At 42.1% G+C, this 27,682-nt stretch overlaps 1 protein-coding gene across 2 annotated transcripts in view; it reads left to right on the top strand.

Annotated features, from left to right (window-relative positions):
• Positions 1-27,682, top strand: part of LOC126284566 (sodium-coupled monocarboxylate transporter 1-like) — a 420,449-nt gene that overhangs the window by 306,061 nt on the left and 86,706 nt on the right. Inside the window, exons 6-10 of one of the 2 annotated variants that reach the window (XM_049983577.1) lie at positions 3,051-3,118; positions 11,068-11,222; positions 18,416-18,553; positions 20,739-20,847; positions 26,404-26,513. The exons of the other annotated variant lie outside the window; for it this stretch is intronic. Coding sequence (XP_049839534.1) covers positions 3,051-3,118; positions 11,068-11,222; positions 18,416-18,553; positions 20,739-20,847; positions 26,404-26,513 — 580 coding nt within the window. The remainder of the gene's footprint in view (positions 1-3,050; positions 3,119-11,067; positions 11,223-18,415; positions 18,554-20,738; positions 20,848-26,403; positions 26,514-27,682) is intronic. 2 annotated transcript variants of the gene reach the window in all.

The following is a 27,682-nucleotide window of genomic DNA, read 5'->3' as shown; positions in this document are numbered from 1 at the left end:
TCAGCCAGTTTGCCGTGGCATACGGAGCTCCATCGCAGTCTTTAACACTGGTAGCATGCCGCGACAGCGTGGACGTGAACCGTATGTGCAGTTGACGGACTTTGAGCGAGGGCGTATAGTGGGCATGCGGGAGGCCGGGTGGACGTTCCGCCGAATTGCTCAACACGTGGGGCGTGAGGTCTCCACAGTACATCGATGTTGTCGCCAGTGGTCGGCGGAAGGTGCACGTGCAAGTCGACATGGGACCGGACCGCAGCGACGCACGGATGCACGCCAAGAACGTAGGATCCTACGCAGTGGCGTAGGGGACCGCACCGCCACTTCCCAGCAAATTAGGGACACTGTTGCTCCTGGGGTACCGGCGAGGACCATTCGCAACCGTCTCCATGAAGCTGGGCTACGGTCCCCCACACCGTTAGGCCGTCTTCCGCTCACGCCCCAACATCGTGCAGCCCGCCTCCAGTGGTGTCGCGACAGGCGTGAGTGGAGGGACGAATGGGGACGTGTCGTCTTCAGCGATGAGAGTCGCTTCTGCCTTGGTGCCAATGATGGTCGTATGCGTGTTTGGCGCTGTGCAGGTGAGCGCCACAATCAGGACTGCATACGACCGAGGCACACAAGGCCAACACCCGGCATCATGGTGTGGGGAGTGATCTCCTACACTGGCCGTACACCTCTGGTGATCGTCGAGGGGACACTGAATAGTGCACGGTACATCCAAACCGTCATCTAACCCATCGTTCTACCATTCCTAGACCGGCAAGGGAACTTGCTGCTCCAACAGGACAATGCACGTCCGCATGTATTCCGTGCCACCCAACGTGCTCTAGAAGGTGTAAGCCAACTACCCTGGCCAGCAAGATCTCCGGATCTGTCCCCCATTGAGCATGTTTGGGACTGGATGAAGCGTCGTCTCACGCGGTCTGCACGTCTAGCACGAACGCTGGTCCAACTGAGGCGCCAGGTGGAAATGGCATGGCAAGCCGTTCCACAGGACTACATCCAGCATCTCTACGATCGTCTCCATGGGAGAATAGCAGTCTGCATTGCTGCGAAAGGTGGATATACACTGTACTAGTGCCGACATTGTGCATGCTCTGTTGCCTGTGTCTATGTGCCTGTGGTTCTGTCAGTGTGATCATGTGATGTATCTGACCCCAGGAATGTGTCAATAAAGTTTCCCCTTCCTGGGACAATGAATTCACGGTGTTCTTATTTCAATTTCCAGGAGTGTATTTAATGTATCCATTCAAGGTGTGATATGGTGCGTCAGACGTACCTCAGCTGATGCATTGCTTAAAGGCAGCAGGGTATCATTGCACCAGGTGATGGTGTTATGAAATGGGGTCCGTTACGGGTATGTCTTCGTTTCACGCCGCAGATGAAGCTGCTAGTGAACTTACTATCAGATCTACATCTATATTCTACAAACTAGGTTACCATGCGTGGCAGAGTTGTCTGAACATCTACATGACGCTTTCGCGCTTATTAATTGAACCCGATGAGAAACGTGCTGCTCATCTTTGGGCATTCTCTGTTTCCTCCATCTATCAGATCTGGTAGCGAACCAACACTGATGAGCAATATTCAAGTATTGGTCGAATAAGTTGGTCTCATTTTTCATGCATACTTTTTCACGATAAATCGTTATGATGTGAGTCATTTTACGTTCCGCCACATATTAATCTGTAAATATGGTGACCTGGTGATTTTTTTTAACTCGTCTACTAAACAGAAGGAGCTTTCAATGAAAAACTTTTTCGGTTTTTTCCGAGTTTTACTCTTCTGTCTATCGCACATTTTATATCCCTGGGTAAATTAACAAAATTTTTTGGTTACAGTATTGAGAGTTTTCTAAGCTACTTCGTTTGTTGACGGGTTGTATTTCCTTTCTGTCTCTGTGTTCGTAAAACGCTACATTTGTTAATGTTTATGGTCAATTGCCACATCCTGCAGCGAACCTGTGGGCCGTAGCATCTCTTCCTGTATTTTGCTGCAATTTTCTAGTTTTTCGAGTTTTGTGTATACAACGGCATCGTCCGTGAAAAGTCCCTTCGATCTTCTGACTTTACACTACTGGACATTGAAATTGCTACACCAAGAAGAAATGCAGATGATAAACGGGTACCCAATGGACAAATATATTATACTAGAACTGACATGTGATTACATTTTCACGCGATTTGGGTGCATAGATCCTGAGAAATCAGTACTCAGAACAACCTCCTCTGGCCGTAACAACGGCCTTGGAATCATGATGTCGACAAGGAAATTACGTTGAGAAATTACAGAAATCTCAATTTTTGTGTGACTGTTCTGTGAAAAAATTTTAAATGATCTGATTTTCGGAGTCTGCTGGAGAAACCTTGAGACTGCTGGTGCCTGGTATACCTAGCGTTTCCAGAGAATGATTACTGTCGTTCGTTGGTTTACAAGGTTGTCAACGCCGTCGTGTCTGATGGCTACGTACAGACCGGCAAAAGGAAACGAAGCAAACGTTACAGGAGAAGCTATTGAAATAGCTACACTAGCGGTACTGCACCACAACCCACGGACAAACGCCTCCCATCAAAATTGTTGATCCGCGCGGAAAAGGACAGAACCTTTACTGAATTTATGTTTCGCTGCCGCAGCTCAACACAAAAAAATTGTTCGTCACGTATCCATCTAGTCTACAAATGCCATATTAAGTACTGTGAGTCATTATTCTATGTATCGTATTGCACACCTCCAAAACGATAATATGTCTATCACGTGTAACAGGCAGAAAGGCATGTCAGTCATGAGTATGTCCCGATGAAGTCAATATTTCCTGAAAGGTAAATTAATAGATATGTAGCTGCTCTGTAAACAGATATAACAATAATTTAAACAAAATTCGTTATTAACTACTGCTTATAACGACTGTATACGACAAAACAACTCTTTTGAAGGACTTTACCAGTTTAACAATTTTAGAGTGCAGAACGATAAACATGACATGCCTGTTGTGTTATTCAATACGCTAGTAATCGCTACATTGTTTGTGTTTATCTCTCTTATTTTTTCAGTGACTGGCATCAACGTCCATGTAGTGACTCCCTTAGTCTGCGTGGTCTGCATATTCTACACTTGTGTGGTAAGTGAGAATTTGAACTGGGTATACCGTCTGAAAATATATCGCCAAGGCACACACTTTGTAATAGCCACGAATCATTCATTAAGTTCAAAGCTTACACTGCACTGATCTGTACCCATGAGTCTCTTTTTTATACTTATAGTGTGCGTTATTGATATGCATCGTGTAGTGAAAGTGTTCTACTCCTTCAGTAGTATATGAACATAATTACTGATTACAGATGAACGCGAGTAGTGACTGTATACTTAAGACATCTACAGAGAAAACGTTTCACTGCCTGGAAACTATTTGACATCAATTTTGCATCACACGATTTTATTTGAAACACCGTTTTTCTGATCGCATTGAATTCTACCTAGCGCCAGTAGCTTTATCACGACACATTACTCACCTCACAATGGAAAAATCACTGATCCTGTCATTAAAAAACCAAGCAACATAAATATACGGTACAAAGTATTTACACCTAAGCGCCAAAGAAACTAATGTAGGCATGTGTATCCAAACACAGAGATATGTAAACAGGCAAAATACGGCGCTGCAGTCGGCAACGGCTGGCTGGCGTGGCCGAGCGGTTCTAGGCGCTTCAGTCTGGAACCGCGCGACCGCTACGGTCGCAGGTTCGAATTCTGCCTCGGGCATGGATGTGTGTGTGTGATGTCCTTAGGTTAGTTAGGTTTAAGTAGTTCTAAGTTCTAGGGGACTGATGACCTCAGATGTTAAGTCCATAGTGCTCAGAGCCATTTGAACCATTTGGTCGGCAACGCCTACATGAGACAACAAGTGCCTAACGCAGTTGTTAGATCAGATAATGCTGCTGCAATGGCAGATTATCAAGATTTAAGTGAGTTCGAACGTGGTGCTAGAGTCGGATCAAGAGCAATGGGTCACAGCATCTCCGAGGTGACGATGAAGTGGGGATTTTCCCACAGGACTAATTCACGAGTGTACCGTGAATATCATAAATCGGGTAAAACATCAAAACTCCAACGTCGCAGCGAGCGGAAAAAGATGTTGGAAGAACGGGACCAACGACGACTGAAGAGAATCGTTCAGCGTGACAGAAGTGCAACCTTTCCACAAATTGCTGCAGGTTTCACTGCTGGGTCATCAGCAAGTGTCAGTCTGCTAACCATTGAACGAAACATCATCGGTATGGGCTTTTAGAGCAGAACGCCCACTTGTGTACTCTTGATGACTGCACGACACAAAGCTTTACGCGTCGCTGGGCCCGTCAGCACCGACATTGGATTGTTGATGACTGGAAACATGTTGCTTGGTCGGCGAGTCTCGCTTAAAATTGTATCGAGCGGACGGACGTGTATGGGTAGGGAGACAACCTCGTAAATCTGTGGACTCTGCATATCAGCAGAAGACTGCTCAAGCCTGTGGAGGCTCTGAAATTGTATGGGGCTTTGGAGTCTGCAGTGTGGGCGTGTGCAGTTGGAGTGACAGGGGACTACTGATACGTCTGGATACGACTCTGACGGTAACACGTACGTAAGCATCCTGCCTAATCACCTGCATCCATTCACGTCCATTGTGCATTCCAAATGACTTGGGAATTCCAGCAGGACAATGCGACACCCCAAACGTCCAGAACTGCTACAGTCTGGCTCCAGGTACAGTCTTCTGAGTTTAAACATTTCCACTGGCCACCAAACTGCGCAGACATGAATCCTATTTAGCAAATCTCGGATGCCTTGTAACGTGCTGTTCAGAAGAGATCTCCACACCCTCGTCATCTCACGGATTTATGGACAGCGCTACAGGATTCATGGTGTCAATTCCCTCCAGCATTACTTCAGACATGCTACGTATTGTTGCGGCACTTCTGCGTACTCGCGGGGGCCCTACGCGATATTAGGCAGGTGTACCAGTTTCTTTGGCTCTTCAGTGTGCAACATTAGTAAAAATTAATGAATATGAAGAAGTATAGATGCACGAACCAGTCACATTAACTGACTACTGGCTGTGTTCCACGTCAATGTGGAGTAACCACTCCGCTGTGGATGGTATATCAAGTGTGTTGGGGGACGCAGACAACACTGCAGTCGTTGTAGTAATGTGGAATTGGAGAAATTTATCTGATTCCCAAACGGGCAGGATTAATAGTGTTTGGGCGAAGAGTGGAAGAATTTTCACAATGGATAAGTTTTGTAAACTGCCGTGGTTAATGTATTCCGCGCACGGCAAAATGGCCCTATCCAAAACGGGCATTAAGGCAACTGTCGTGCACCATGGGCCATATTGACAGCGGTGTTCGACAGCTGTGGAGATGTGTACAGGAAAACTGGCTGCAGCCGTTGAGCAACTGGCCAGCCACATGAACCATGTGACTATCAGTACCATCTCCTCAACATTTGATCATTGAATGTAGCTACATACAGTCTCTGCAGCTGGCATCTCTTCATGCACCAATTCTGAGTGCTTTACATCGCAAATGGATGTCCACTAAGTGGCGACAGGTTACCTTTTTAGATAAATTGCGTTCTATGCCCCATTGGACCGATGGCCGTTGGTGTGCATGGCACTTCCAACAATCATAAGAATGATCTAGGCCGGAGAATGGGGCATTATGGTTTCGGGGAAAGTTTTCGATGCGTTCTGTGGGTTACCTCGTCGTTCTGAAAGGCACAGTGGATCAACCCTTTTAGGTCTCTGTCCTTGGGGACTAAGTGCAATGGCATCTACCAGCAGGATAGTGTAATGTGTCACACAGTTCACAGTACACGAAAGTAGTTCAGAGACCACCATGATTTCTTTACCGTACTCCCCTGGCCACCGATTTCCTTGTATTTAAACCCAATCAGGTATCTGTAGTACCACTTCGATCGGGCTGTCCATGCTTTGGATCCTGGAACGAGAAACGTGACGCAACTCCAACCTGCATTAGAGTTGGCGTGGCTCCACATCCCTGTCTGTGCCTTTCACAACCTCGCTGACACTCTTCCTGCACGTCTGCGCTGCAGAAGGCTGTTATTCACGCTTTTGACATGTGGTCATATTCATGTGACGGGACGGTGTATATCGACATATGTTCACATGTAGATGATCCTAGGATCTAGAAAATAAAATAAATTGTTTTTCTGCTGTATCAAGATAAACACTGTGTCTCATTTATCTCAACGACCCAAACTAATTTTCATCCAGAAACAAAAAAGAGATATGTCTTGTAGTATGTATTTTTTTTAAACTGCACTATACGTTGTAGAAATGTTACGCACTTATGGAGAATGTTGGTTAGCAGAAACGTAATGGCAATAATGCTTTCTTATTTACAATACAGATACATGTAGTACAGTTCTGTAGAGCTTTTAATTGAAATTCTCCATTTATACTTTTCGTTCGATGGTGGTACTCGCACAAACCGTCAACTGCAGAGGGTTAACTGAATGATTGATATGCATTTTCCATGCGCTTCCATTTGTTTACTGTCAAATCTAGCACGTGAACGAGTTACATGGCTGCGATCTAGTACAGAAGAGTCAAAATAAGTTTTGTATTCCGCTTTTAATACCGTTATATTTACGTACACTGCAATACGTTTCTGAACAGGGCGTGAGGAGAGAAAGTGATTTATCGAATAACAAACATAGAGTACTGTCAGAAATGTCGTACTGCTCTTCATGTCTTGGTAAGGAACGAAGTTACAAGAAAAAGGCGAAAAAGTTACAAAAAAGTTACAAAAAGGTTACAAAAATGCTAAACAACATTTGTTTGACACATGTTTTATTTTGCTTCTGAACAAAAAGTTGTTTGGGGTGGTCATGAAAAATGGGACGCACTGCAAAGCGATTTGGTACAATTTTCTACCATCAATATTCAGGCAGCCCATTGGTGTATAATAACATGTGCGCCACCGTTCGTTGTTTCGTTATTGTATTTTCGACAGAGTATCTCTCTTTTTGTGATTGTAATTTACGTAAGGTCTTACTTCAGTTAGGCTGCAGCAGCCCTAAATATTAACCTATTATGTGACAGATCTGGTTGATTTGGTTTCTTAACTTCGTTGAGACGTTAGTGACAGATTATAAATCAGGTCGGGGATGTTTTCTGTTTATCTCTTCTTTCACTTCTGACACTGATTTGTTCATGTTGCTAATGAAAAGTTTCACCGTGGTTTTGAGTCAATCTTCAACTGTCTAGGTCTGTGGAGGACAATCCCATGTCGCATGCAAACCTCACAAAAACGTCACTAATTGTTTTGCGACGTTTTAGTGAAGTTTTCATTCCTAAAAAACTGCATGTTTCAATCATGGATTTAGAAGAGCTCTAAAAATCACTGTAGCGAACATATAATCTCACTTTTTTAAATTGTCGTTTCATGTTTTTAAGGATTTATACTTTCAATGTTTTTTTTATTTATTTGTAATACTTAATGATTTTTCGTGGAGTTCTAGGTCCTCTGCGTAACTGCACTACTGTAATTTTGCATTCTTTACGTCTTTCACTATTTATACATCTGTTGATTCGGGCTTATACTTTTAACATTTTAACTAAAAAATTTTATACAATTTTTATGCCTATACTACGAGAGTAAGAACTTATGAACTTATGCTTTCAAAGTTAAACACATTGAAAATGTTGAGGCACTAATTCACTTTTCACCACTTTACTTGCACTTTTGTACCCTACTGTTTCATCCCCTTTTACAGTTTCGTGCTTCCATTTAGTATTCTAACAGATGACATTTTACACAACGACTTAGCTCCCAGCCACTAACTCTCCCTCTACCCTTCTCCCCCCCCCCCCCCTCCTCCCTTCACGTCTTTACCAGCTCTCAATCCGGCTGGTTCAATTTTTCAATTTTATCTATTTTATGTCGATTATATTTTACACAGGCATTATCCTACATTATAAGCATTTTATGGAGAATTTTTACGTAATTATACTTTCTATAAAGTTAACACGACCGTTTTTGTTAAGTTCATGATATCCCCACCACCTCGTCCCTGATTCCATTTCCCTTCTCCAATCAGCCTCGCTCCATTTCGGCTCCTGCCTTCCCTTTTCTGATGTCCATTACCTCCAGCATATACCCGTTTAAAAGACTGACCGCAGTTGTAAAATACAGTACTCTTATATGTGGTTCTGTGTTGGCCAGACGTGTTGTTGACCCTACTAAATTTTTAGTTCCATTTTGCTTTATATCTGAAGATGTTCATGAGTGATCGAATCATGTAATCTAACTAAAAACGTGTAACTGGGGCTGAGCAATAAATGAGAATTATCTTAAAGTTCTAAAAATAATTTATTCAGAAAATATTTATTTATTATTCATATGTGACAAATGTAACGGGCGCCACCTGCTGGATGTTGTCTTTCTGGCTATATTAATAATGTTGGTACTCCTCTGAAGCAGCACCTAAATTTTTCTTGTTAACAGGATCGGTCACTACCGTCACTTATATGGTCAAGTATGATCTCGAATATTCGATTATAGGTATGGCATTTAACATTGTTGTATGCCTTAGACTATACTTTAGTTATTGAACTTATTTATTTAGCGTATGGCTAATACTGACATATCACAAAATTAAATTATATATACATATGTACATATTTACACACAATAAACTTGTTTGGCTTTACAACTGAATATCCAGTCCTTCAATCCAGCGCACTGCATCTGGAGTTGCTAGCAGGAAGTCCTCTTCAGCACCGTGATGGGCTCCAATCCTGCATTCACTAACAATGTGGTGAAGAGTTATGTATGGTGCCCCGTAGTCACAGGCTGGATTCGACAGCTTATTTCACTTAAAGAGAGCACCTCTGCATCGGCCAAGGCTGGTACTGAGCCTGTTGAGGGTCATCCAGGTCTTATGTGGTAGGTCGAGTCCACTTGGAAGTTTAGCACCTGAGAAGATGTCTGTCACTGCTTCCCACCAACCTTTCCATTCTTCAAGTGGTTTGAAATTCTTAGCAACCATGTCAGCAACATCGCACAGAGTTGGATGGCGTTATTTCAGGCTCTCTCGATTTAAAAGTGGCAGGTCGCTATGCACGGGTAGGTTAGAATTCCTGGAGAGCTTGTGGAATTCCCTCATGAGGGCAATACGTCTGCGTAGATCAGGAGGCATTATAGCGATTAACAGTGGAAGCCAATAAACTGGAATAGCTCTGATTGCGCCAGATATTACGCACTTTGTCGTATTCAGATGAATGCCAACAAGCTTTGTAAGATGACTGTTCATCCAAACAGGTGCACGATACTCAGCACTTGAGTACACCAACCCCAGAGCTGAAGATCGCAGGCAGGTTGCAGAAGATCCCCAGTCAGTGCCGCACAGCTTATGGAGGATGTTGTTCCGAGTTCTCACCTTTTGAACTAAGTTAAGAAGGCGATGTTTGAAGAATAGTGTACAGTCCAGTATGACAACAAGATATTTTGGGTTCCAATTATGACGAATTATTTTGCCTCTGAAACGTGCTTCCAGTTTTACGCTCACCAACCGATTATTTAAATGGAAGCAACAAAGAAATAAATGGTTCAAATGGCTCTGAGTACTATGGGAGTTAACATCTGAGGTCATCAATCCCCTAGAACTTAGAACTACTTAAATAAAACTAACCTAAGGACGTCAAACACATCCATGCTCGAGGCAAGATTCAAACGTGCGACCGTAGGGGTCTCGGGGTTCCAGACTGAAGCACCTAGAACCGGTCGGGCACAACGGCCGGCGGAAGTAACACACTTCTATTTTATTCACATTGGGTTGGAATCTCCAGATTTTGAAGGAATTATCTAAGACAGACAGGTCATTGGTTAGAATCTCTTCTGTTGTCTTCATTTCCTGGTGTTGTACAGCTAGAGCCAGGTCATCGGCCAAGCAGAATTTTCTGGACGAAGAGTCAGGTAGATAAGATAGATAAAGATTGAACAGCAATGGTGAGAGAACTAATCCTGGGGGCAATCCGTTGTTAGCTTCCTCTCCTTACTTATAAGTTATAAGGCCTTCCCTCCACACAGTGTCAAAGGTTGCAGTTGCCGGCCGGAGTGGCCGAGCGGTTGTAGGCGCTACAGTCTGGAACCGCGTGATCGCTACGTTCGCAGGTTCAAATCCTGCCTCGGGCATGGATGTGTGTGATGTCCTTTGGTTAGCTAGGTCCAAGCAGTTCTAAGTTCTAGGGGACTGATGACCTCAGCAATTAAGTCCCACAGCGAAAAAAAAAGGTTGCAGTTAGGTCAATAAATGCCACAGATGTTTTCTACTTCATTTGGCATCGTGACTCTATGAAGGATGTGAGAGACAATACTTGGTCGCAGCAGCTACGCCCTGCCTGATCAACTGGAACATTCTCTAGGATAGCGCTACTTACTGTGTTACATACTAGCCTTTCAAAAAGCTTGTAACAGCAGCTAAGAAGAGCAATGGGGCGATAGCTTTCTACCGTGTTGCTGGGTTTTGCCAGGTTTCAGAAGAGATATTATCTTCGCCTTTTAAAACTCCAATGGAAGTTGAACCATCAGCAGGATGTCAGTGAAGAATTCTGCCTGCCATTTCTTACCTTTTCCTCCCATAAGGATTAGGAATGCTGGATGCATAACATCGAATCCAGGGGCCTTAAGAGGTTTGAGGTCTTTCAGTCCAGAGTAATTGTCTAAAACTGTGAAGGAACGGACATACTCAGCCATCTTTTTCAGTTATTGAATATTTTTTATATCTACTGATCTGAAGATGGTTCATGTGGAACATGCATATAGTCTCGAGGAACAATGAAATTGTTACCTGTTTCAGATGCTACAGCAACCACTTTCGGATCATATTACTGCCACCATGGGGTCATAACATGGTTGTAAGGCAACCTTAACCGGTAGTATCTTGTAATAATTGTGTGATTTTGTCGCTTGAATAAAACAAATAATCACCGTAGACTTCAGCATCGCGACACCATACCACACTTTACAAATATGAAATGCAGCGCCTCGTTAATTCTTGTTTCAGGGCGGACTCAAGGCTGTCGTGTGGACAGACGTCATACAGACCGTGTCGATGTTTGCGGCCGTCATCCTGGTTGTTGTCAAGGGAACTGTTGACGTGGGCGGGCTCGGAGTCGTCTGGCAGAGGAATGCGGACACCGGCAGGATGGAACTACCCGAGTAAGCGCTCCTAGCATTTGAGAACCTGTAGTGCTGCACGTAAGAGTGTGTAGTTCACGGCACACTTACCAGTCGTTAACGATTTGTCTGGTTAAAAATTGGAAATTTGTGGTAAGTTCTATGGGACCAGACAGCTGAGGTCATCGGTCCCTAGGGTTACAAACTACTTAATCTAACTTAAACTAACTTACACTAAGGACAACACACACACCCATGCCCAAGGGAGGACTCGAAACTCCGACGGTGGGAGGGAGCCGTGTGAACCGTGGCAAGGCAGCTGAGACCGCACGGCTACCACATGCGGCTTGCCTAGTTAAATGTTCACTTGCTGTTATACATGTTGTAATAAAAATACAAGGCAGAAATAGCGGGCAAATTTCTCACACATAGACGAAGAAATTATGTTATATGAACATGGGTCTCGAAACGCTTTGTTTCCGTGTTACAACTCATTTTCTCCAACTCATTAATAATGGTAAACACACAAGAACAGAGTTTAGAATCATGGGGAACATGCACGGCTTGGTGACCTCTCGTTGGTTGTGCCACCCCAGTGTTTCGTTTTACACGTCTCTGTTCCCATGGTACGTACTTCATTGATTGTTTACAGGTAATGTCAAGTTTTCCAGCGACCGTTGCAATCACACGGATTACGACGTGGAGTTAGCAACAGAGCTCGCTAGTGTAAGGGCAGTGCACACAAATGATGCCAGATAGTCATTTGATACTTGGATTAGGTGACGGAAACGGAGATCGCGCTCAGGGCTTGCATAGGCAGAGGTGGACCAATCGCCTGACATCCACGCTGTCCTGACCTAAACCAACTGGACTTTTATTTGTTGAAGCATTTGAAAGCTCTTGTGTACTGAACCCCAGCACAAGATGTGTGCCCATATTACGAAAAGTTGCGAAGTCATACTCCTGGATTCACTATGACAACGAGTTGATGCCCGCGGAGGGCTTATTGAAAATCTCCTGTGAGGAAGAGTTGCATGTGGAATGCTAGTGGATTCTGTTCGTGCGCGGCGTTTCCAGACTCATGTCCAAATAACATAAAGTCCTCGTGTACTTGTGAGAAATTTGCCCTGCAACTTTTCCAATACGTTTTTGTTACACCTTGTGCATGCATCACGTGTCAGTACTTTGTTTTCTATCTGTCTCACTCTTTTGTTAATACATTATTTGATGTGTACAGCTACAAAGAGCATTACATTATTAATGTACTGTATCAGTTTAAACAATGCAATTCCTAGCAGTACAAAACAAATAATTTACCTAAAAAACGCCTTTTATGAGCTGACTGTTATTTAAACTTTAATAGCTGCAGATTTCGGTTTGGACCATCTTCACGAGATACCTAAGCACACAGTGGAAAAAGTAATATATATGAAAATTCGTAATACGAGCATAAACATATTCTGTTCATGAATACTTACAAAATAAAAGCAGATCAGAAGAATACATAGGATAGGTCATCTTCTTTTCTGGCTGAAAGAAAATCATAAACGTCATAATAGGTGTAAAAAGAACAACAGTTAACCTAATATCCTTAATTCCATTAGGATGTCTTCCAAACTTATGCTATCTGCCTCTTATCAGCTGTTAACTTCTTCTAGATATGACTTCCGTACATACGTACAGAATGTGTTTTATATCGTTATTGGCTCTTAGTGCAGAGGTTATAGTTCATCATAGGCATAAACCTGATATAAACAAACAAAAACTTGATGATTGGTCACAAGCCGTAGCACAAGTACACTGGTATCTTTATGCTCTTGGAATTAGGTCCCAGTTACGTATTAGATATATTATTACTAAGCTACGTTAAATGAAACTTTAAGATTGTCAAATTTATTAACAGCTATCATCGTTTTCCTTAACCACGCTTTAAGTACGTAGTTTTTTTTCAAAAATCATGTACAGTCACAGCCTCTGCAGCATTGTACTCTGATTGTCGCGCTGTTAATGTGTAGTATAAAAATGGCTAAGGTTGCTTTCTGATCTGTAGTGAAACATGCGCGTGGAACACGGTTAAATAGTGCCGAGACATTGGCTGTTCCTAATGTTTTTCATAAATTTACGGAGATAGTCAGCTTTGTAGTTTTCCTAGTGTTGTATAAAATGCATTTGATATTCAAACCCACGTAGATTGTGTAGTGCAGAATGTGAAACAAATGCGGTTGCTCGTGCGTTGGTTTAAATCTTCACGATTTTTTTTTCCTCGTTCAGTTTGAAGTACCTACGGCTCGTAATGATGAAACTCATTGTTTTTTTTATAAATAATGCACATCTTCTTATTCCTCATAGAATATTCGACGTGAAATTCCTATTCCCATTTCAAATACAAATTCTTAAATATCAATGTTTTATGAAAGACTGTTAGTAAAAGTTGCTTAGATTAAGAAAACATAACAATTTAATCCCCCCCCCCCCCACCCAAGAACCATGGACCTTGCCGTTGGTGGGGAGGCTTGCGTGCCTCAGCGATACAGATAGCCGTACCGTAGGTGCAACCATAACGGAGGGGTATCTGTTGAGAGGCCAGAAAACGTGTGGCTCCTGAAGAGGGGCAGCAGCCTTTTCAGAAGTTGCAGGGGCAACAGTCTGGATGATTGACTGATATGGACTTGTAACAATAACCAACACAGCCTTGCTGTGCTGGTACTGCGAACGGCTGAAGGCAAGGGGAAACTACAGCTGTAACTTTTCCCGAGGGCATGCAGCTTTACTGTATGATTAAATGTTGATGGCGTCCTCTTGGGTTAAATATTCCGGAGGTAAAATAGTCCCCCATTCGGATCTACGGGCGGGGACTATTCAAGAGGATGTTATCAGGAGAAAGAAAACTGGCGTCCTACGGATCGGACCGTGGAATGTCAGATCCCTTAAACGGGTAGGTAGGTTAGAAAATTTAAAAAAACGAAATGGATAGGTTTAAGTTAGATATAGTGGGAATCAGTGAAGTTAGGTGGCAGGAGGAACAAGACTTCTGGTCAGGTGACTACAGGGTTAAAAACACAAAATCAAATAGGGGTAATGCAGGAGTAGGTTTAATAATGAATAGGAAAATAGGAATGCGGGTAAGCTACTACAAACAGTATAGTGAACGCATTATTGTGGGCAAGATAGATACGAAGCCCACACCTACTACAGTAGTACAAGTTTATATGCCAACTAGCTCTGCAGATGACGAAGAAATTGAAGAAATGTATGATCAAATAAAAGAAATTATACAGATAGTGAAGGGTGACGAAAATTTAATAGTCATGGGTGACTGGAATTCGGTAGTAGGTGAATATGGACTGGGGCAAAGAAATGAAAGAGGACGCCGCCTGGTAGAATTTTGCACAGAGCACAGCTTAATCATAGCTAACACTTGGTTCAAGAATCATAAAAGAAGGCTGTGTACATGGAAGAAGCCTGGAGATACTGACAGGTTTCAGATATATAATGGTACGACAGGGATTTAGGAAACAGGTTTTAAATTGTAAGACACTTCCAGGGGTAGATATGGACTCTGATCACAATCTATTGGTTATGACCTGTACATTAAAACTGAAGAAACTGCAAAAAGGTGGGAATTTAAGGAGATGGGACCTGGATAAACTAAAAGAACCAGAGGTTTTACAGAGTTTCAAGGAGAGCATAAGGGAGCAATTCACAGGAATGGGGGAAAGAAATACAATAGAAGAAGAATGGGTAGCTTTGAGGGACGAAGTAGTGAAGGCAGCAGAGGATCAAGTAGTTAAAAAGACGAGGGATAGCAGAGATCCTTGGGTAACAGAAGAAATATTGAATTAAATTGATGAAAGGAGACAATATAGAAATGCAGTAAATGACGCAGGCAAAAAGGAAGACAAACGTCTCAAAAATGAGATCGACAGGAAGTACAAAATTGCTAAGCAGGGATGGCTAGAGGACAAATGTAAGGATGTAGAGGCTTATCTCAGTAGGGGTAAGATAGATACTGCCTACAGGAAAATTAAAGAGACATTTGGAGAAAAGAGGACCACTTGTATGAATATTAAGAGCTCAGATGGAAACCCAGTTCTAAGCAAAGAAGGGAAAGCAGAAAGGTGGAAGGAGTATATAGAGGGTCTATACAAGGGCGATCTACTATATAATGGAAATGGAAGAGGATGTAGATGAAGATGAAATGGGAGATACGAAACTGCGTGAAGAGTTTGACAGAGCACTGAAAGACCTGAGTCGAAATATAGCCCCCGGCGTAGACAAGATTCCATTGGAACTACTGACAGTCTTGGGAGAACCAGTCCTGACAAAACTCTACCATCTGGTGAGCAAGATGTATGAGACAGGCGAAATACCCTCAGACTTCAAGAAGAATATAATAATTCCAATCCCAAAGAAAGCAGGTGTTGACAGATGTGAAAATTACCGAACTATCAGTTTAATAAGTCACAGCTGCAAAATACTAACGCGAATTCCTTACAGACGCATGGAAAAACTGGTAGAAGCTGACCTTGGGGAAGATCAGTTTAGGTTCCGTAGAAATGTTCGAACAGGTGAGGCAATACTGACCCTACGACTTATCTTAGAAGCTAGATTAAGGAAGGGCAAAGCTACGTTTCTAGCATTTGTAGACTTACAGAAAGCTTTTGACAATGTTGACTGGAATACTCTATTTCAAAATCTAAAGGTAGCAGGGGTAAAATACAGGGAGCGAAAGGCTATTTACAATTTGTACAGAAACCAGATGGCAGTTATAAGAGTCGAGCGACATGAACGGGAAGCAGTGGTTGAGAAAGGAGTGAGACAGGGCTGTAGTCTCTCCCCAATGTTATTCAATCTGTATATTGAGCAAGCAGTGAAGGAAACAAAAGAAAAATTTGGAGTAGGTATTAAAGCGCATGGAGAAGAAATAAAAACTTTGAGGTTCGCCGATGACATCGTAATTCTGTCAGAAACAGCAAAGGACTTAGAAGAGCAGTTGAACGAAATGGATAGTGTCTTGAAAGGAGGAGATAAGATGATCATCAACAAAAGCAAAACGAGGATAGTGGAATGTAGCCGAATTAAGTCGGGTGATGCTGAGGGAATTTGATTAAGAAATGAGACACTTAAAGTAGTAAAGTTTGGGGAGAAAGTAACTGATGATGGTCGAAGTAGAGAGGATATAAAATGTAGACTGACAATGGCAAGGAAAGCGTTTCTGAAGAAGAGAAATTTGCTAACATCGAGTATAGATTTAAATGTCAGGAAGTCATTTCTGAAAGTATTTGTATGGAGTATAGCCATGTATACAAGTGAATCATGGACGATAAATAGTTTGGACAAGAAGAGAATAGAAGCTTTCGAAATGTGGTGCTACAGAAGAATGCTGAAGATTAGATGGGTAGATCACGTAACTAATGAGGAAGTATTGAATCGGATTGTGGGGAAGATAAGTTTGTGGCATAACTTGATAAGAAGAAGGGATCGGTTGGTAGGACATGTTCTGAGGCATCAAGGGATCACCAATTTAGTATTGGAGGGCAGCGTGGAGGGTAAAAATCGTAGAGGGAGACCAAGAGATGACTACACCTAGCAGATTCAGAAGGATGTAGGTTGCAGTAGGTACTGGGAGATGTAGAAGCTTGCACAGGATAGAGTAGCATGGAGAGCTGCATCAAACTAGTCTCAGGAATGAAGACCACAACAACAACAAATATTTAATTTTTAGAGCAAGAATGAAAATCCAAACCCACTTTATTTCGACTATGTACATTCTTTTCTAGCACGGAGGTAGATAAGTACCGTAGAAACATGAGAAACACAGGATCGAGCACGTCATAGAAATGCTGCTTTTTAAAATTTTCTACTGTACCATTACAATATGAACCCAGCAGTACTGATCTAGACCCAAGTTGCGGGATTTCGCTCGAGCATTAACAAGACTGTTAAGCTGCCAGATGTACTGAAACTGACGCACGCAGCTTTTCCACACTTCACTGCCGAACGCTGGTGGGATATAGAACGGCTCGTCATAAAACAAGAGAAAACGTTGTGCATTGTTGGCCTGATGGTTTCTGTTGTTGATAGGCTCGTTATCAACGTAGCACGTGACACTTCCAGAACTGAAATCTATTTCTCAGATTCAGATAAGGAAGGGGCTAAGAGATTACCAGACGGCTCACTGTATGCAATACCTCCAGTGGTGACAATATTCAACTATACTGTGAAATCCTTCAATACACTCTTAAGTTACACACATCTTATGCAGAAAAACTACCCTGTGGTTAAGTTAGGAATTATCATTACTCTTAATTACAGTAGTACGATAACGTGTTCCGGTGTTCGTCTAGTCGTGCAACTTTGCAGTGTATTATTTCATTCCGTTTAAAAATTAAATCACATTCGAAGCTGTATTGCTCCTCTGCTCGTGTCTTTTTACGTGTGAACTGTAGCTAGCCACATCACTGCAGGCTAGCTGTACCAGCTGACCGGCCAGTGCTGTCCAAGTTAAATGCTCCGGTAAAGTTGTTGTCCCGTATTGTCAAAAAATGGTTCAAATGGCTCTGAGCACTATGGGACTCAACATCTATGGCCATCAGTCCCCTAGAACTTAGAACTACTTAAACCTAACTAACCTGAATACAGCACGCAACATCCAGCCATCACGAGGCAGAGAAAATCCCTGACCCCGCCGGGAATCGAACCCGGAAACTCGGGCGTGGGAAGCGAGAACGCTACCGCACGACCACGAGATGCGGGCCCCGTATTGCCGCTAAGCCGATGTGCACGTACCGCACAGCACAAAACGTACCCTTATTATCGTACTTGACAGTACTCGAGACAGCTTGGCTGCAGTCCCACGTGAAACGGAAATCCAAAGAGGTTGGTTCCAGCAAACGCGGAAGAATACATAGTGCAATGTTTACGTCAGGTTGATTATGATGAACGGATTGTACCCTGTATAGTTCTTCTCTCTTTCGTTTCGTATATTCTTGTATACCATTAACTGTTGTTAAGTTGATCTCATCTCTATTACACTGACGTGAAACATGGTTTGTTCTTTTATTATACCTGTTATGACTTTTTGGATTTTCTGTCAGGCAGAAAGAAATGATTTATGTGGACACCTAACCTGTTCTTGCCTCGTAAGTATTCATGAATACATTACGCTTATGCACATTATCTCTTAATGCATAGTACGCTGATGTTCAAACTGGTATTTCTATTGTGTCTTGCAGGCCAGGTTTCGATCTCACCACTCGTCACTCTTGGTTTGGCATTCTCGTGGGCGGTTTCTTCGGCATGCTGAATCTGGGGGTCTCCCAGATGGCGATCCAGAGGTTCGCCTCCATCGAAAGTCTTCCCAAGGCTCGCCTGTGAGTAAATGTTACCCACACCTACAAATTCACACTGCTTGCCTCAGTGAAATCGTTGTCCTAGAATCTCTGTGTGTCCATCTTTCTAGAGACGATAGCAAGACTCGGCTGTTCGATAGAGGATGTCAAATTACAAACCTTTCAGCCGTCAAGTTTGTAAGCTACTTTATTTGGCAACCAGTTTCATCATTTTACTATGGCATCTTCAGGCCCTTGACCGACTTGTAGGAAGGCTCTATCTGGTCGGCACGTGATGGATGAAGTGATCGCTATAGCAAACATCTACTAATGTCTGTATTGCTGGCCCTGTTTTGATCACAACCGAGGTAGATTCTTCCTACAAATCGGCTAGAGGCCTGAAAATGGCATAATAAAACGCTAGAACTGGCTACCAAAAAAAATTAGGCTGGAAACGTGACGGGTGAAAGGTGTTTAATTTCACATCCTCTTGTCCTAGGGAGTGATAGGCGGGAATCTATTTGCAATTCTTTTAAGTACTCCAGTTACGATAATTGATCACACTGATATTTTTCCCCAGGTCAGTAGTAACAAGGTGATTTTTCACGGTCACATATACTTATTTTTCTTTCATAATGCACTGTTTTAAAGCACAATTCAAACTTCCGCAAACTCGTGGATAGGAGGATGGGATTTGTAACATTTTGCAAAAAGAACAACGCTTACAGTTATGTAACACTCTTTAACGGGACACGTCCGGTTTCGTGACGTGTAACTCAACGGCAGGTGTACACGCTATTTTTAGTGATTAAAACGTCAACGTAGGACGGAAGGACGACACGAGCTGTGCTAGTACAGCGCTGTTACCCGCCAAACGCAGATAATCATTTAAAAAATGGTGCGAACAGTGCGTAGCTCATTCACCATTAAACGGGGACGAACACAAGATCCCGCTCATCGTACCGACAGTCTCCGTGGACAACGGCAATGGATCAACTGCGGATGCCTAGAACACAGAGTAGTCTGTAAAACGGTTTTAAATGTCGATAAAACGACTGAGTTTAGTTGGTATTGTTATCTCTCTAACTTCAAGTGGTACAATGTGCTGTTATATTTACGATGAGTAAATGACAAAGTCCACTGAAGATACCTACACAGTAGCTGTAATCTATCTGCAATTAACATGATTTTAATTTACGACCAATTCTATCTTGACTCTCGTTAATACGGTGGTGGAGCACGCTGTTCCCGATGTAAAGAAACGTGGATAATATAATACGTAATGCAAATCATAAAGAATGGATGTTATATACATATTTCGCAAGTTCACATGTACAGTAAAAATGCAAAACGACTCTTGTGGGAATTATCCAAGAAAAAGGGGCGCTCAAAAAGAAACGAGCAAGAGACGCTATTACGGAAACCAGTACATGTATGTTAGAAGTATTGACACTTACTGTTGAGACAGTTGTCCCAATGTGACACAAGGTGATTAATGGCTGTCTCGTGAAATTCCCGGGGCTGCGATGTTAACCAGTTCCACAGGTACAGCTGGACTTCGTCGTCCGAGTGAATCATTTGCCCCTCAGAGCCTTTTCAAATGGTGTAATCACAGGGAGGGAGGTCCTGACTGTATGGAGGGGGGCCCAGAACCTCTCATTCGAATTTCTGCAGGCGTGCCGCGACTATGTTCGCCGTATGAGACTTTGCATTTTCGTGGAGCAAAATGAACCCACGGGTGGGATTACTTGGTCGTTATGATTTGATCGCTTGGCGAAGGGAGATCAAGGTTTGCGAGTAACGCTGGGCATTCACTGTTGTCCTGTGCTACAAGACATGAATCAGAATGGGGCCATCTGGGTCAAAGACGAACGCCAGCATAACGTTTCTCCTCGGAAGACGAGGGTTAAAATCGCAGCCTCGGGAATTTTATGAGACAGCCATTCTCCGCCTTGTGTCACAGTAGGACAGGTGTCCCAACAGCCAGGGTCAATACTTTTAACATAGATGAATTGGTTTCTGTAATTATGCCTCCGGCTCGTTTCTCCCCTTATGTTTTGCTATAGTATGTACCTGAAAAAAGTATTAATATTGTCCTAACAACCCTCATATATGTTTAGCTTCTGCTGATCGTCGCATTATATATTTGTTATAGCCGACAGCTTATCTGAAGATAGTGTCGTCTCTTCAAGAAATTTTATTATTTTTGAATTGTTTTGTCTTGCAGAACAATGTGGATGTTCCTGATTGGTGCCATGAGTCTCAATTTAATGAGCTGTTACACCGGTCTTCTCAGCTTCGCCACGTTCTTTGACTGTGATCCGATCAGTACAAAAGTAAGCTGCTTGGCAACTACACATCTTAAACAAATGTTACTTTTAAATTTAAATCAATTTCCATGATGCATTTCCTGAAAGTTTCTAATAAACAGTTTTCATACACCTGGCCTATAATAAGTCTATTCCAAGACTGTTGCCTTAGAGTGAATCTTTGACCCTACAGCAGAAAATGTTTTCGTACGGTTCTCATGATTCCTGACCGATAGAAACTGTGTGCCAAATACGGACTCGAACCAATACCCTGTCTTCCTTTCTCAAGACGGAGCTATGTAGCCTGTCTCATCACCCACCCTCACCCGTGAGTCTGTCACAACGTTACTTACGCTTTCCTAACTCCACGTCAGCTCTCCAGCACATGTTCCAGGATTCCTGGTCCACCATTCCTGAGGAAAAGGGCATTTCGGAATAATGTCTTAGCTACAGCCTGTGGTTGTTTGCAGAATGTACCTTTAATTTTGCGGTTGTGTCAGGGTGGTTTCGAAACTTCCTGACAGGTTAAAACTCTGTCCCGGGCCCAGACTCGAATCCTGGACTCCGCCTTTCGCAGAAAAAGCAAGATTTCCGACTGTGGCTAAGAGATTTATCCGAGAATTTTGCAGCAGTGCTTTTGCAGCAACAGAAATTTTGTGAAATTTGCTAGGCAGGAGAGAATTGATGCTGTGAGCCCACGACATGTCGGGTGCACGTGGAGAATCCAGTCTGTAAGAGCAATACGCGCGAAAAGCAATGTTCCAGGTTAAAGTTCAGGTCCAAAATACATTTTCAAACAGGAAGTTTAAACAATATATTAAAAGGCAATTTTTTTTTGTTTCTAATCCTCAATCTTCAACAACTTTTCCGTTAACCAAGAGCAAAGTGTAAAGTCTTCAGTCTGAAATTGAATTAATACACGGTTTCAGTGAAATATTCACTTATTCGCAATCCCAACATTCGTCGGTTAACTTTGTCTTCCACTTTTTCTGGTGAGTGCTGTCCATCCCTGCATTGTTAGTCTGGAACGTGTGCAAAATACCAGTCTGCCTCTGCCATAGCTCTTTGACTGCAAGGCATTTAGGAAATTGTACGTTCACAAAATAGACGACGGTACGTTGCGGGGAGGGGACCGGGCATACAGTGCCAAATATGGTCAATAGTGTAGTGTTTCAACAACACCTACTTCAGTCCTGTCTATTTTCAATTAGAAAGCAACTTCGTGTATAGATGTGTAGCCTACTGAGAAAATATGTTTTTCCTTTAGCAATAAACGATTTTCTGGCATAGATGAACACATTCAGTAGGTCCGAAAATTTGCGTTAAATTCAACAGCTATGGTTTCTGCCTTGTAAGCCAGTTGAGAAGACGTATATCCTTACATCCTAGAAAACACTAGCTCAATTCGTGATTTTAGTTTTGGGATGTCCTTCACTTTAATGACCTTGTTGAACGGTTACCGTCGTTTTTATGTAAAGGAACTGTGGCACACGAATTGCAAAGATTCCCTTATTCTGTGATTCTGTGATCTTTACTCTGTAAGGATGTATATGTAGCCTGTGCTTGCACCTTCAGCTACTCTGTAGTAATTCCTACACGCATCTTAACCTCTTACTGTATTCTGGAGTTCCTGTTGCAGTGACTTTAATTAGCAACAACGGAACGACTTTAGTTACATATCAACTCTTTCTATAAGGAATCTAAAATATAATCAATTTAATGACGTAACGGATAACGCTAATTGTAGCTCCAACTAGCACATTCAGAACAGAGGGCGGTAAACGTTTCTTTCACGGTGAGCTAGGTTAAGCTATGATATGCTTTTGTTCCTTTAAAGTTTTAGCCATTTTTCCTGTAATCATGGTAATTCATACATCAAATCAGCCGTTGCAAAACAGTTCAGCAGAATCTGCGCTTAGCAAGGACAGGGAGTGGTGAACTGGTTATATCGATCTAACACAGGTGATTCTTTATAATTATCAACATTTATTGATCTACAATACTGGCTTCGGCATGTAATATTGACTTTGGTATGACAATCACGTTTCAATTAAAGACAACAGTTTCGATCTTTACCTTATTTGGACTCCTAGGGACATACGGTAGGAACATGAATAAATTTCAGTGTAGTTCATCGTCGCAGCATGCAACACGACATTCGTGACATTCACAAATATAAACGTAATGCAACACTGTAGGTGGAGGAGACGGGGATTGGCATTCTGACTAATTGCGCCACCTTGCAGTGTCGAAAGCGAAGCAAAATGGAGGTTTCTGAGGGGCTTTGTATAACCGCACATTTACGAATACACAAATTATGATATACAGTGACAGAATGGCTACTGTATCTGATATCGTTTAGCGAAGTAAGCAAATATAGACTGACTCGACAAATAAAATCTCGAAGTTAAGCAACTGATGTAAATTAACGAATTGTGTTGTGATGGCCTATTATTCCACACCAAGGAGTTAAAAAAATGGTTCAAATGGATGTGAGCATCTCAGGTCATCAGTCCCCTAGAACGTAGAACTACTTAAAACTAACTAACCTAAGGACATCACACACATCCTTGCACGAGGCAGGATTCGAACCTGTGATCGCAGCGGTCGCTCGATTCCAGACAGTAGTGTCCAGAACAGCTCGGCCATTCTGGCCGGCAAGGAGTAAAAGAAAAAAAAGGCTTAAAAGGATATGGGGTAACGAAAACAGTGCGGTGGGAGCACTGGATTATGTTAGATTTCACAAAAACAATTCACCGAGAATAACCAAATTATTACGTAAGATGTGCCTGAGGGCCATATAACACGCTTATTTCATTAGTTTTTGTAGTTACACATTCCTTTTATACGATTTCTTGCCAAGCACAGAGTTTTCGCTGCCATTGTGTGTTATTTCTTTCGTGGCATGTTTGTTTTAAATGTGGCGCGTGGATTTGAAGTGTTGTGCATGTTTATGCTTAAGTTCGTGTCAGTGTTTTCACAGAAAGCAACATACACACACACAGACAGAGGGAACTACAAGGACCAAAAATTATCAGGAAGGCAATTTGGTGCACATGGTTACAACAAATAACTGTGAGTGTTGGGTTTAAGATGCAGAGATTGGCACTGAAGAGAAAACTGTTGCTGGCTGCGCTCTCTTTCCAACACCACACCGACTGGCACTCGAAATGCTCACTACATTTCTTCCACTACTCGTTCCCCGATTTTTTATTTGTTAACTCTCTAGACTCTTTCCATGCAGATTCTACTCATTTTTATAAACAGCGCTTAACATTGGGTGTCCCAAGTGGAATGTTAAATATTCAGTGATATGTCAAGAACGCTCAATTGAAGCAGAAATCTTCGTATGGACATACTCCTTATTCCGAATGGATCCCGAAATAGAATACATTTCATGTCACTTGTACGTTTTTCTTGATTAACTGGAAAGTCGCGGACTCTAAGGAAAACGTGTCGCAGTATAAAATTAAACTACACTAAGCTTCCTACAAAAACAGGTCATATATTTTTTTCTCTAGTATTAATATTTTTCGGGAAGAGAGCGAGAGGATACTGATAATTTCGTGCGATGCGCATGCTCTGTAGCTTAGGTAGTTTTCGTAAAACAATTTGAGGTAGTTCCCCGACTTGATTGAGCGCAAGTCTTCTAGATCAGATTGTTTGACACGACTTCCTTCACACTGCTGTGGTACGTTGTAAACAATGCCAATAAACTGAATAATAGGGAATGTAAATATTAAATGTGCTCTTACTTTGTTCATGAAACGACTGTGGGGAACTGTACCGAACGCCTTGTGGAAGTCAAGAAAACAGTATCTACCTGGGAACCCGTGTCTATAGCCCTCTGAGTCTCGTGGACGAATAGCGCGAGCTGGGTTTCACACGATCGTCTTCTTCGAAACCCATGCTGATTCCTACAGAGTAGATTTCTTCTCCAGAGAAGTCATTACAGTCGAACATAATACGTGTTCCAAAATTCTGCAACTGATCGACGTTAGACACATAGTTCTATAGTTCTGAACATCTGTTCGACGTCTCTTCTTGAAAACGGGGATGACCTGTGCCCTTTTCGAATCCTTTGGAACGTTACGCTCTTCTATAGACCTACGGTACATCGCTGCAAGAAGGCGGGCAAGTTCCTTCACGTACTCTGTGTAAAATCGAACTTGTATACCATCAGATCCAGCGGCTTTTCCTCTTTTGAGCGATTTTGTTTCTCTATCCCTATCTCAATATCTACCATTTATCTCAATATCTACCATTTTGTCATCTGTGCGACAATCTAGAGAAGGAACTACAGTGCAGTCTTCCTCTGTGAAACAGCTTTGAAAAAAGACATTTAGTATTTCGGCCTTTAGTCTGTACAAAACTCTGAACCAGCCTGTTGTTCTATATGACGGTGAGACATGGAGTATTTGGAAACAGGACTTCCATTAGCTCTTTGTTTTTGAGAGAAAAGTGCTTCGGAAGATCTTCGTTCCGGTTCTGGAAACAGATACAGAGGAATAGAGGATCAGGTACAACCAAGAGCTTGAGGAGCTATACCAGCAACCCAACATAGCAGGAACTGTCAAAGCCGAACGCATGCAGTGGGCGGGCTATGAGGCCCGGATGGAGGATCACAGATGGCCTCGGAAGCTCCTGCATTTCACACCTACAGGAAAGAGACCGCCAGGGAGATCGAAGAGGGATGAACTCCACGAAGATTTAAACCAAGTGTCAATAGATGTGAACAGATGGCGGGCATAATACAGTGGAGGAGGAAACTTGTAGATGCGTGTGGTCCACTGGGCCCGATCACGTAGTAGTAGTATGACAAAAACACTGAAAGGTCGCCAGTATGTGGCAAGAATAATAAACACAATTATTGTATTGTTCGTAACGAAGGTACCAAGTGACATACTCTATCACGACACTACAAGACCTCACACTAGTTCACACCACAGACACCTTGAAGAATCTACACATCATGGACTGTGACGTTCAGTCACCATTATTATTCACCATCAGGTCATGCCTGCAATGGGACGTGAAGGCGTATACTTTCACAACAACCGCCAGCCAGTAATCTTCTTCAACAGACTCAAAACGTGTTTCTGGCATGATAATAAATTCCTCAAGAGGCGTTCAGAAGCTTCTTGCTTCCATATTACAAGGGACACGAGAGTCTGTTTGTGCTCACGGGGTCCAGTCATATCTCATACTGACGTTGTTGACTGACAACAGTTCCCATTATAATAATGGTTTAATCACTTAATAACCGTTATGTGAATAACATCTCCATAAAAACTGATACATTTCAGACAGATACCACCTGGTGTAACGCATTTAATGCTCGTCGGTACTTTTGTGTCTATTACTACTTTATAATGTTTATAACGTTTTCAATTACCTATTTTGTCCAAAGGAATTAGTAGTACGTCCAGATGCCTGAGAATTCAGTTTCATCTTGATTTTTAATCTCTTGTCCTGAACTTTTGTGCAATGTTTTGAAAAAGTTTTGCTTTTGCTTAGGAATAATATCGAAATTGTTATCTTAATTGTATTCTAAGACTGACAAGGAATCTGTTTCTCTTACAGCAAGCGACTGCCAAGGACCAGATAGTACCTCTGCTGGTAATGCACACCTTGCAGGGGTGGCCTGGCCTCTCAGGAGTCTTCGTAGCAGGTATCTTCAGTGCCGCTCTCAGGTAAACTGTCTCGTGGTTAAGTTTTTATGGCAGTTTCTTCTAGTGCCACTATCAGGTAAACCGTCTCATGGTTAAGGTTTTGCAGTAGTTTCCTTCGGAGTCCCTCTCAGGTAAACTCTCCCGAGGTTGTCTTTATAATAGGTTACTTCAGGTAAACTCTGTCATGGTTTTGTTTCAGGTGTTAAGAAAATTAGTAACTAAACATTAATATAATACTTTAACTTCAGAGTCACATAAATCATTTTCCAATCCTAGTGGACCAGAAGTCTTAACCAAACAATTACCATAAACAACATTTTTCAACATATTGCATGAGAAAAGCTTACGTATCTGATGATAACACCGAAATAGCAATAATATAACATGACATATAAAGATATTAAATAATGAACACAGAATATAATATTTAATCACTAGATTATCTTTAGTAAATTCATTGAAGTTCACAGAGGAATAATGTAGCTCTGGCTCTCGACAATTTCACATTACAAGAAGAGTAACAAACGTGAAATCAAAAGTGACAGTCAGGTACTATTGCATGGTTATGTTAATTGCAGGCATACTCATAATTACTAAACAAAGGAGAGCGGATAGAATAACATTACGAGATAACTTTGACAGACTGACGGAATGGAAGAGAATATGGTACTGAATATGAAATTGATAGCAGATCCACATCTCAAGGCCACGTGTGAGCCACTGCACATAACATACTAAATGTATATGCCACTCAGCGGAGTCACACAACATTAAACTTTCAGGGAATGGCGAAATTACATAACAGGTTGTCATTAATTTAGCATATCATCACACTTTCTGTCGTATAATATAATCTTTTTAATAATAGCAAATATTTTAATAGTTACAGAGGCATTGTTGTATGATATTCAGTGATGGAGATACATCCTGATTATCACTGTATACTTTTACGTGCTTAACATAAAGAAAGAAACGGAATTTGTTAAATGTCCAAACGATAGCTAAAGCTTCTAATTCAGTAACGGAATAATTTTTTTCAGATTTTGTTAGCACTCGGCTAACAAAAGCAATGGTTTTCTGAACAGTACTGTCATTTTCTATGGCTTCTTGAAATAAATGGGCACCAAGACCGACTTTAGAAGAATCTGTGCTAAGCAAAAACCTTGTGAGAAATCTGGATGAGCTAGTAT

This window comes from Schistocerca gregaria, chromosome 8 (genome assembly GCF_023897955.1).
Source record: "Schistocerca gregaria isolate iqSchGreg1 chromosome 8, iqSchGreg1.2, whole genome shotgun sequence".
NCBI lineage: Eukaryota > Metazoa > Arthropoda > Insecta > Orthoptera > Acrididae > Schistocerca > Schistocerca gregaria.
This window is presented reverse-complemented; position numbering and strand designations above follow the sequence as displayed.